A 12,478-nucleotide genomic window follows, 5' to 3' on the forward strand; every position below is an offset into this window, starting at 1 on the left:
ACTTTACTCGTAACACATATATATATATATATATATATATATATATATATATATATATATATACACAGGGAGTGCAGAATTATTAGGCAAGTTGTATTTTTGAGGATTAATTTTATTATTGAACAACAACCATGTTCTCAATGAACCCAAAAAACTCATTAATATCAAAGCTGAATAGTTTTGGAAGTAGTTTTTAGTTTGTTTTTAGTTATAGCTATTTTAGGGAGATATCTGTGTGTGCAGGTGACTATTACTGTGCATAATTATTAGGCAACTTAACAAAAAACAAATATATACCCATTTCAATTATTTATTTTTACCAGTGAAACCAATATAACATCTCAACATTCACAAATATACATTTCTGACATTCAAAAACAAAACAAAAACAAATCAGTGACCAATATAGCCACCTTTCTTTGCAAGGACACTCAAAAGCCTGCCATCCATGGATTCTGTCAGTGTTTTGATCTGTTCACCATCAACATTGCGTGCAGCAGCAACCACAGCCTCCCAGACACTGTTCAGAGAGGTGTACTGTTTTCCCTCCTTGTAAATCTCACATTTGATGATGGACCACAGGTTCTCAATGGGGTTCAGATCAGGTGAACAAGGAGGCCATGTCATTAGATTTTCTTCTTTTATACCCTTTCTTGCCAGCCACGCTGTGGAGTACTTGGACGCGTGTGATGGAGCATTGTCCTGCATGAAAATCATGTTTTTCTTGAAGGATGCAGACTTCTTCCTGTACCACTGCTTGAAGAAGGTGTCTTCCAGAAACTGGCAGTAGGACTGGGAGTTGAGCTTGACTCCATCCTCAACCTGAAAAGTCCCCACAAGCTCATCTTTGATGATACCAGCCCAAACCAGTACTCCACCTCCACCTTGCTGGCGTCTGAGTCGGACTGGAGCTCTCTGCCCTTTACCAATCCAGCCACGGGCCCATCCATCTGGCCCATCAAGACTCACTCTCATTTCATCAGTCCATAAAACCTTAGAAAAGTCAGTCTTGAGATATTTCTTGGCCCAGTCTTGACGTTTCAGCTTGTGTGTCTTGTTCAGTGGTGGTCGTCTTTCAGCCTTTCTTACCATGGCCATGTCTCTGAGTATTGCACACCTTGTGCTTTTGGGCACTCCAGTGATGTTGCAGCTCTGAAATTTGGCCAAACTGGTGGCAAGTGGCATCTTGGCAGCTGCACGCTTGACTTTTCTCAGTTCATGGGCAGTTATTTTGCGCCTTGGTTTTTCCACACGCTTCTTGCGACCCTGTTGACTATTTTGAATGAAACGCTTGATTGTTCGATGATCACGCTTCAGAAGCTTTGCAATTTTAAGAGTGCTGCATCCCTCTGCAAGATATCTCACTATTTTTGACTTTTCTGAGCCTGTCAAGTCCTTCTTTTGACCCATTTTGCCAAAGGAAAGGAAGTTGCCTAATAATTATGCACACCTGATATAGGGTGTTGATGTCATTAGACCACACCCCTTCTCATTACAGAGATGCACATCACCTAATATGCTTAATTGGTAGTAGGCTTTCAAGCCTATACAGCTTGGAGTAAGACAACATGCATAAAGAGGATGATGTGGTCAAAATACTCATTTGCCTAATAATTCTGCACTCCCTGTATATATATATATATATATATATATATATATATATATATATATATATATACTGTACATACAAATACTTTTTTATTGGACTAACTATACATTTATAAGTTGACAAGCTTTCGTAAGAATGTCCTCCTTTTTCATGTCTGAAGCAATACTGACCAATTTGATGGAATTTACAGATTATATCTTAAAACACAGGCTAAAAAGTCAGAAAGTGTTACAGAGGTCTGATTGCAGGAGGGGGAGGGGGTTTCGTAAAATCATGAGGGGGGTTAAGGAGACAGAGGCATACAGTGTCCAGTGAAGGATAACAGACAGGGAAAATATATGGTTATACAAAGAGCATATACTGACATAAAGTTATATATATCAACATGGAATCAATATGTATAAAGATGTGATATTAGGTATACAGGAGAATATAAGATAGTTAAAAAAGGAGAAATGAAAAAAGGGGAATAATAATAATAATGACAAAAGTGTGGACTCAGGCTTACCTGTGTACCTATGTATAGAGAGAGTGGCATATACAATGTAATTGACTACAGCATATAAAAGTAGATTACAAAAAAATTTGCTAATGGGTTAAGAAACCAGAGTCTACATTTAGTCCAGAATTTAGCAAGTTGAAGTGCATTATCATTTTCATTTCAAAGGTTTTTCTTTCCATGGTGTTTTTGAAGTTGCCTCTGAGAATCTTGATTTTGAGGTTTTGGATGGAGAGGTGAGGTTGGGTGAAATGGTGTCCAACATGGGTACATTATTTAGTTTCACAGTGATTTTTGATTGTGTCTGTGTAAGTTCATCCGAAGGTGCATTTTTCGGCTTGTTTCTCCAATATAACATCTCACTTCACATGCAGTGCAATGTATCATGTATACCTCATTTGCTGATATACATGAATATGCACATTTAATGTTATAAGTGCTGCTTTCACAAATGTGTTGACATAGATTGCAGAGAGCATTATTGCAGTGCTTGGTTCCATTTTGAGTGTTCCTTTTATCAAGGGGTAGCTTCTGTTTTAGGTTGGGTGGTTGTCTGAGTGCCAGGATAGGGGGTTTTGGAAAGATATTTTTAAATGTGTGGGATCATCTAAGAGTAAAGGCTGTAAGTATTTTATGATTTTTTGTATTCCTTCTACAGCAGGGTTATGTTTGACTACTAATGGGATACACAATATGTTTTTCTTCTCCCTGTATTGTAGCAAGTGTTCACGTTGGGTATTGAGGGCAGAGTTAATTTGTTTGTTTTAAACCCTTGATTTGTAACCTTTTTCTCTGAATGATTAAGACAGTGTGATGAGGTGTTTGTCACGGTCCTTGGTGTCTGAGCAAATTCTGTGATATCTGGTAGCCTGAGAACTTGAGCTGTGGAGGTAGCTGCATCTATCTGTTGGTTTCCCGTATACAGATGAGTACAATTTGCCATTTGTGATGGATATTGTTGTATCCAGGAAGCTGACACAGTCTTTAGAAAAGTTAATTTTAAGCTTGATTGATGCATGAACTAGATTAAATGATTTATGAAAATGTTCTAGTTTTTTTTTCTACTTCTGTCCATATGATGAAAATATCATCTATGTAGCGAAAGTATTTGAAGGGTTTGTGAGGTTGAGTGGCTAGGAATCTCTGTTCTAAGTCAGCCATGAAGAGGATTGCATACTGTGATGCCATTTTGGTGCCCATGGCTGTTCCCATGGTTTGTAAATAGGTGGAGTTATTAAGGACAAAATAATTGTGGGTAAGTATAAATTCTGTAAGTTTACTGACTGTAGAAGCACTATATGTCTGTTTAGAGCTGTCTGAGGAAATAAAGTTTAAGCATGCATTAATAACATCTTTATGTGGAATATTGCTGTACAGGGATTCCACATCCATTGTCACAAGTATAGTATCCTCTGGCACATGAAGTTGCTCCGTAAGGCTCGCTGGAAACAGAAGTTATGAAGCAGCGGTCTAAAGACCGCTGCTTCATAACCTGTCCGCCTGCTCTGAGGCGGCTGACAGAAATCAACCCCTGCTAGCGGCCGATTGGCTGTGAATCTGCAGGGGGTTCACAAGAACTGCTGGTGCAATGATAAATAGTGACAGTGTATGCTGTCGGCATTTATCGATGTGCAGCGGACATGATACGCAATATTGTATCATGTCCGCTCGCACATTAATAAATTGACCCCATAATCTGTAAATTCCATCAAATTGGTCAGTATTGCTTCGAAAAATCAACTTATAAATGTATAGTTAGTCCAATAAAAAAAGTATAATTGCTCAATGCAATATTATTTTGATATCTAAATTACTGGACTAGCACATCTACTCTAATCAACGTGTGTATATATATATATATATATATATATATATATATATACAGTCCAAGTTAAGGACAGCACAATCTTACTTGTTCCAACTGCCAAGGTGCACTACAAACCATAATGTATTTTCTTTCCAAGAACGTAGGCACTCACTGGTCTTGTGAAAAAGTTAATTTATTAATCCGTAGAAAAAAAGTTACATTTACATGACGTTTCGGTACATTCCTGTACCTTTATCAAATGTAGCAAAGATGAAATATTAAAACTTCCTAACTAACTTACCTAAATCCTCCACCTAAATACCCCTGGTATACACAGCATGCCGCCCAATCTCCGTGAAAGAAGTTGGCGTCTGACGTCATCAAGGCGCGCTAGACTGTGCGCCACGTGAAACAGTAGTGCCGAGATCGCCATAGCAACGTATATACAATGCACGGTCCGTGCGGCAATGCTAGTGTAACTTATCATTTCAGTAGTCCAGCTGCGCTGAATATATGTAATGTCAAACACATCTCAATCCTTATTACATCTGAGCAAAAATACCCATATGCATGTAATATTAGATCCGACACTTATAGAGCAGCGCAGTAGCACAAAGAAATGATTAAGTAAAAAAAACTATAAAAACTAACTATGTACATAGGTGTATCTTAACAATATCTTAACAATATTGCTATCAACCCAATACAATGTAATAGATCTGTGAATGGTTATATGGCTCTCACTTTGGTTCCTATGTTCCTACCATACGATAATTAGGCATGAATGCAAGCTAGTAGATTGACCAATATATGTAATTAGATACTGTTTTCCGATGTTATGACCATATATAACCATTCACAGACCTATTACATTGTATTGGGTTGATAGCAATATTGTTAAGATACACCTATGTACATAGTTAGTTTTTATAGTTTTTTTACTTAATCATTTCTTTGTGCTACTGCGCTGCTCTATAAGTGTCGGATCTAATATTACATGCATATGGGTATTTTTGCTCAGATGTAATAAGGATTGAGATGTGTTTGACATTACAAATATTCAGCGCATCTGGACTACTGAAATGATAAGTTACACTAGCATTGCCGCACGGACCGTGCATTGCATATACGTTGCTATGGCGATCTCGGCACTACTGTTTCACGTGGCGCACAGTCTAGCGCGCCTTGATGACGTCAGACGCCGACTTCTTTCACGGAGATTGGGCGGCATGCTGTGTATACCAGGGGTATTTAGGTGGAGGATTTAGGTAAGTTAGTTAGGAAGTTTTAATATTTCATCTTTGCTACATTTGATAAAGGTACAGGAATGTACCGAAATGTCATGTAAATGTAACTTTTTTTCTACGGATTAATAAATGAACTTTTTCACAAGACCAGTGAGTGCCTACGTTCTTGGAAAGAAAAAAAAAAAAAAATATATATATATATATATATATATATATATACACACATATATAAACATGGAAATGAACTGGATTCTCAAGCTGGATTGGGTACACATCCCATTACCCGCAAAATGCACAGCCCTGGGTGCTTAACAGCACTCACAGCAGGCTGGTTGCAAGGCCCACAGGGAAAATTAAAAATCTTCACACATACAGAATTAGAACTCTGCATCCCTGCATTAAAGATATATATACAGTCGTATGCAAAAGTATAGGCACCCTTGACAATTTCCATGATTTTCATTTAGAAATAATTGGGTGTTTGGATCTGCAATTTCATTCTGATCTATCAATTAACTGAAGGACAAAGTAATATTTCAGTAGTGAAATGAGGTTTATTGGATTAACCAAAACATGTGGAATTTAGGAACCCTTGTCATTTTGTTGATTTGAATACCTGTAACTACCTAGCACTGATTAATTGGAACACACTATTGTTTTGGAGAGCCGATTAAGCCTTGAACTTCATAGACAGGTGCATCCAATCATGAGAAAAGGTATATAAGGTGGCCAATTGCAAGTTGTTGTTCTCTTTGACTCTCCTCTGTAGAGTGGAAACATGGGGGTCTCAAAACAACTATCAAATGACCTGAAAACAAAGACTGTTCAACATTATGGTTTAGGGGAAGGCTAGAAAAAGCTATCACAGAGATTAAAGCTGTCAGTGTCCACTATGAGGAACATAGTGAGGAAATGGAAGACCAGAGGCACAGTTCTTGTTAAGGCCAGAAGTAAAATATTGGAGAGGCAAAGGCAAAGGATTGTGAGAATGGTCAAAAAAAAAGCCCCCAGACCACCTCCAAAGACCTACAACATAATCTTGCTGGAGATGGTGTCACTGTGCATCGTTCAACAATTCAGTGTATAGGAGAGTGATGCGGAAGAAGCCTTTTCTGCACACACACCACAAACAGAGTCGCTTGAGGTATGCAAACGCACATTTGGACAAGCCAGCTTCATTTTGGAAGAAGGTGCTGTGGACTGATGAAACAAAGATTGAGTTATTTGGTCATAACAAGGGGTGTTATGCATGGCGGCAAAAGAACACAGCATTCCAAGACAAACACTTGATAGCCACAGTAAAATGTGGTGGATGTTCCATCATGCTGTGGGGCTGTGTGGCCAGTGCCGGTACTGGGAATCTTGTTAAAGTTGAGGGTCACATGGATTCCACTCAATTTCAGCAGATACTTGAGAAGAAGTTATGCTGGAGCTGGATATTTCAACAAGATAACGGCCCAAAACACTGCTCAAAATCTACTCTGGCATTTATGCAGCGGAACAAGTACAATGTTCTGGAATGGAAATCCCAGTCCCCAGATCTGAATATCATTGAAAATCTGTGGGGTAATTTGAAGCGTGCTGTCCATGCTCGGCAATCATAAAACCTAACTGAACTTTAGATGTTTTGCAAGGAGGAATGGTCCAAAATACCTTCATTCAGAATCCAGACACTCATTAAAGGCTATAGGAAGCATCTAGAGGCTGTTATTTCTGCTAAAGGAGGCTCAACTAAATATTGTGATATTTCTGTTGGGGTGCCCAAATTTATGCACCTGTCTAATTTTGTTTTTATGCATATTGCACATTTTCTGTTAATCCAATAAACCTCATTTCACTACTGAAATATTACTGTGTCCTTCAGCTATTTGATAGATCAAAATGAAATTGCTGATCCAAACAACCAATTATTTATAAATGAAAATCATGGAAATTGTCAGGGGTGCCTAAACTTTTGCATACAACTGTATATACATATATGTGTGTATATATACAAAACACGGAACTGAACTGCACTCTATATATATATAGGGAATAGACGAAAGTTCTCTGTGAAAAGCACAATTGGGCTAAAAGAGGCTGTTCCCAGTGGTAAATCGCATTAGAACAAGCTACTGAGCTGCCTTTTGTTCTTAAGAGAGCGCTTCTCTTTATGTATGTATTTGTAATATGACCTTAGAGAAGTCTCTGTAAGGGTGATGGAGGAAACCAGAAGTGGATTCCTTGCCCATTGTGCTTAGAGGAATATGGCTGCACCTCACTGACGAGGCACAACGAAGGCCGAAACGATTGCCTGGGGTTGCCATGTTCCGTGTTCAAAGATGGATTGCCTGGTATTTGTTAGGCGGGATCAGACTGATATACTTCAGGAATTTTTTTTATGTTTTTATTGACTAATATAATAAATGTTATCTTTTGTTATAAAACTTCAATGAGTACTGTTGTAGGGAACATTTTACATTTTTGGCTAAAAGCACCCTGATACATAAAGTGAGTACATGTCCATATATATATATATATATAGCAAAACAGGAAACAGCACTCTCTGGACTTAAGTATTAAACAGATAGTTTATTCGGTGGTACCGAATAAACGATCTGTTTAATACTTAAGTCCAGAGAGTGCTGTTTCCTGTTTTGCTACATTTCACTCACTCTAGCACCCTGGCCCTTGGAGAACTGTTTGTGAGAGTGCAACTGACTCTTTTTGCCTATATATATATATATATATATATATATATATATATATATATATATATATATATATATATATATATATATATATATATATATATATATATACATACATACATATACCGTATATATATATATATATATATATACATATACCGTATATATATATATATATATATATATATATATATATATATATATATATATATATATAGTTTAAGGTCATGGTCAAGGTCTGTTAGGGAACCTGACTACCAGTCTATGTGCTGTTTGTCCTCTGACCGCAGTTTTCAATGCACATGAAAATCCTTGTGCAGCACCACCCCCTGTTGTTGGGGGTTCCGGGCCTGTCAGTCACTTGAACAAATTAGTTTGTAGTGAATTATCACTGCTACCTCAGTCGTATTACTGTTGCAATTATTAGCACTATCATCGTTGATGCGAGTCTTTTGTGCGAGAGCAGGGGGTAGGGCTGCACAACGATTTTCCTAGGCATTGATAACTGCGGAAAGTTCCCTAGCAGGGACATTGTCCATTTTTCCAATATTAAGTGGGACCCACAGATTGTTTACTACATACAATTATCATACAAAACAAGTATAGACTTGAACATACCTTCTTCGGATGAGTCATCTGGTCTTGCTGATCCAACTGTTGAAACCACTTTTGGTACTGTGTTAGGGTGAAATAATGAAATTACACATCAAAACCTGAATGCTTACTATGAATATACCACAAAAAAAATCATGATGTATCAATATACTGTCAAGTACGTGGAATTCAATGAATACTTACTCAGACACAGTTACTACCCAGTGCAGTTTCTGCAATACTAGGTGTAAGGATGAATAGCTGCAATTCAGATATATACACCAAAGCAACTCATGAAAAATCCAATGCAGACCATAAAATACATTTTTTATGTACCATTGTACTGCACCTAAATACTCAGGGACCCCTATATTAGGTCTAAAAAGACTCCAAGTATATTACAATATTAGAAGACACATACTTATGTCACTTTGTATCTGAAAAAAGTAATTAATTGAAATCTTTAAGACAGAAAGTCCTCAGTGTCTGTATTGAAGCACAGGAAGGTTCTAGGGAGTAAATTAAAGGGAAGGTGAATTTAAATATGAAAAAACAGAATTTATGCTTACCTGATAAATTACTTTCTCTTACGGTGTATCCAGTCCACGGATTCATCCTTACTTGTGGGATATTCTCATTCCCTACAGGAAGTGGCAAAGAGAGCACACAGCAGAGCTGTCCATATAGCTCCCCCTCAGGCTCCGCCCCCCCCAGTCATTCGACCGACGGTTAGGAGAAAAAGGAGAAACCATAGGGTGCAGTGGTGACTGTAGTTTTGCAAGATAAATTTGAACCTGACTTAATTGCCCGGGCGGGCCGTGGACTGGATACACCATAAGAGAAAGTAATTTATCAGGTAAACATAAATTCTGTTTTCTCTTACTTGGTGTATCCAGTCCACGGATTCATCCTTACTAGTGGGATAACAATACCAAAGCTTTAGGACACGGATGAAGGGAGGGAACAAGTCAGGTAACCTAAACGGAAGGCACCACAGCTTGCAAAACCTTTCTCCCAAAAATAGCCTCCTAAGAAGCAAAAGTATCGAATTTGTAAAATTTGGCAAAAGTATGGAGTGAAGACCAAGTCGCTGCCTTACAAATCTGTTCAACAGAAGCCTCATTCTTGAAAGCCCATGTGGAAGCCACAGCTCTGGTGGAATGAGCTGTAATTCGTTCAGGAGGCTGCTGTCCAGCAGTCTCATAAGCCAATCGGATGATGCTTTTCAGCCAGAAGGAAAGAGAGGTAGCAGTCGCTTTCTGACCTCTCCTCTTACCAGAATAGACAACAAACAAGGATGATGTTTGTCTGAAATCTTTAGTTGCTTTTAAATAGAATTTTAAAGCATGAACCACATCAAGATTGTGTAATAGTCGTTCCTTCTTAGAAACTGGATTAGGACACAGAGAAGGAACAATGATTTCCTGGTTAATATTCTTATTAGAAACAACTTTCGGAAGAAAACCAGGTTTGGTACGCAAAACAACCTTATCTGCATGGAACACCAGATAGGGTGAATTACACTGCAAAGCAGACAATTCTGAAACTCTTCGAGCAGAAGAAATAGCTACCAAAAACAAAACCTTCCAAGATAATAACTTAATATCTATGGAATGTAAAGGTTCAAACGGAACCCCTTGAAGAACTGAAAGAACTAAATTAAGACTCCATGGAGGAGCCACAGGTTTATAGACAGTACTGCTGCCAGACGCTTGTGTAACAGGATAGACAGAGCAGATATCTGTCCCTTTAAGGAACTAGCTGACAATCCTTTCTCCAATCCTTCTTGGAGAAAAGACAATATCCTTGGAATCCTAATCTTACTCCACGAGTAACCCTTGGATTCACACCAACAAAGATATTTCCGCCATATCTTATGGTAAATTTTCCTGGTGACAGGCTTTCTGGCCTGGATCAGAGTATCGATATCTGATTCAGAGAACCCACGCTTAGCTAGAATTAAGCGTTCAATCTCCAAGCAGTCAGTTGCAGAGAAACTAGATTTGGATGCTTGAATGGACCATGTATTAGAAGATCCTGCCTCAATGGCAGCTTCCATGGTGGAACGGATGACATGTCCACTAGGTCTGCATACCAAGTCCTGCGTGGCCACGCAGCCTTCTCCTGTTTGATTCTGGCTACCAGCCGAGGGAGAAGGGGAAACGGTGGAAAGACATAAGCTAGACTGAAGGACCAAGGCGCTACTAGAGCATCTATAAATGCCGCCTTGGGGTCCCTGGACCTGGATCCGTAAAGAGGAAGTTTGGTGTTCTGACGGGACGCCATCAGATCCAATTCTGGAATGCCCCATAGCTGGGTCAGCTGAGCAAAAACCTCCGGGTGGAGTTCCCACTCCCCCGGGTGAAAAGTCTGACGACTCAGAAAATCCGCCTCCCAGTTGTCTACTCCTGGGATGTGAATTGCAGATAGGTGGCAGGAGTGATCCTCCGCCCATTTGATGATCTTGGTTACTTCCTTCATCGCTAGGGAACTCTTTGTTCCTCCCTGATGATTGATGTACTCTACAGTCGTGATGTTGTCCGACTGAAATCTGATGAATTTGGCCTCCGCTAGTTGAGGCCATGCCTGGAGCGTGTTGAATATCGCTCTCAGTTCCAAAATGTTTATCGGGAGAAGAGATTCTTCCCGAGACCATAGGCTCTGAGCTTTCAGGGAGTCCCAGACCGCACCCCAGCCTAACAGACTGGCATCGGTCTAGACAATGATCCACTCCGGTCTGCGGAAGCACATTCCCTGAGACAGGTGATCCTGAGACAACCACCAGAGAAGAGAATCTCTGGTTTTCTGGTCCAGTTGTATTTGAGGAGACAAATCTGCATAATCCCCATTCCACTGTTTGAGCATGCACAGTTGCAGTGACCTGAGATGAATTCGGGCAAAAGGGACTACGTCCATTGCCGCAACCATTAATCTGATTACCTCCATGCACTGAGCTACAGAAGGCCGAGGAATGGAATGAAGAACTCGGCAAGTAGTTAAAAGCTTTAACTTCCTGACCTCTGTCAGAAATATTTTCATTTCTACCGAGTCTATTAGTGTTCCCAGGAAGGGAACCCTTGTGAGCGGGGACAGAGAACTTTTTTCGACGTTCACCTTCCACCCGTGAGACCTTAGAAAGGCCAGAACAATGTCTGTATGAACCTTGGCTCTGTGAAAGGACAACGCCTGTATTAAGATGTCGTCTAGATAAGGTGCTACTGCAATGCCCCGCGGTCTTAGTACCGCTAGAAGGGATCCTAGCACCTTTGTGAAAATTCTGGGAGCGGTGGCCAACCCGAAAGGAAGGGCCACGAACTGATAATGCGTGTCCAGAAAGGCGAACCTTAGGAACTGATGATGATCTTTGTGGATAGGAATATGTAGGTACGCATCCTTTAGATCCACGGTAATCATATATTGACCTTCCTGGATCATCGGTAAGATTGTCCGAATGGTTTCCATTTTGAATGATGGAACTCTGAGGAATTTGTTTAGAATTTTTAGATCCAGGATTGGTCTGAAAGTTCCTTCCTTTTTGGGAACTACAAACAGGTTTGAGTAAAAACCCAGTCCTTGTTCTGCAATTGGAACTGGGTGTATCACTCCCATCTTTAGTAGATCTTCTACACAGCGTAAGAACGCCTGTTTCTTTGTCTGGTCTGAAGACAAACGAGAAATGTGGAACCTTCCCCTTGGAGGAGAGTCCTTGAATTCTAGAAGATACCCCTGAGCAACAATTTCTAATGCCCAAGGATTTGGAACATCTCTTGCCCAAGCCTGAGCAAAGAGAGAAAGTCTGCCCCCTACTAGATCCGGTCCCGGATTGGGGGCTACCCCTTCATGCTGTCTTGGTAGCAGCCGCAGGCTTCTTGGCCTGTTTACCCTTGTTTCAGCCCTGCAAGGGTTTCCAGGTTGCTTTGGGCTGTAAAGCGTTACCCTCTTGCTTTGCGGTAGCAGAGGCTGAAGCAGGACAAGGATGATGTCTGTCTGAAATCCTTTGTTGCTTCTAAATAGAATTTTAAAGCACGGACC

General features: G+C 39.8%; 1 protein-coding gene across 1 annotated transcript in view; it reads right to left on the minus strand.

The window, feature by feature from the left end:
• DZIP1L (DAZ interacting zinc finger protein 1 like) overlaps nt 1-12,478 on the minus strand; it is a 147,313-nt gene that overhangs the window by 56,713 nt on the left and 78,122 nt on the right. Inside the window, exon 10 of the mRNA XM_053711387.1 lies at nt 8,471-8,527. Coding sequence (XP_053567362.1) covers nt 8,471-8,527 — 57 coding nt within the window. The remainder of the gene's footprint in view (nt 1-8,470; nt 8,528-12,478) is intronic.

Source organism: Bombina bombina, chromosome 4 (genome assembly GCF_027579735.1).
Source record: "Bombina bombina isolate aBomBom1 chromosome 4, aBomBom1.pri, whole genome shotgun sequence".
NCBI classification, from domain to species: Eukaryota; Metazoa; Chordata; class Amphibia; order Anura; family Bombinatoridae; genus Bombina; species Bombina bombina.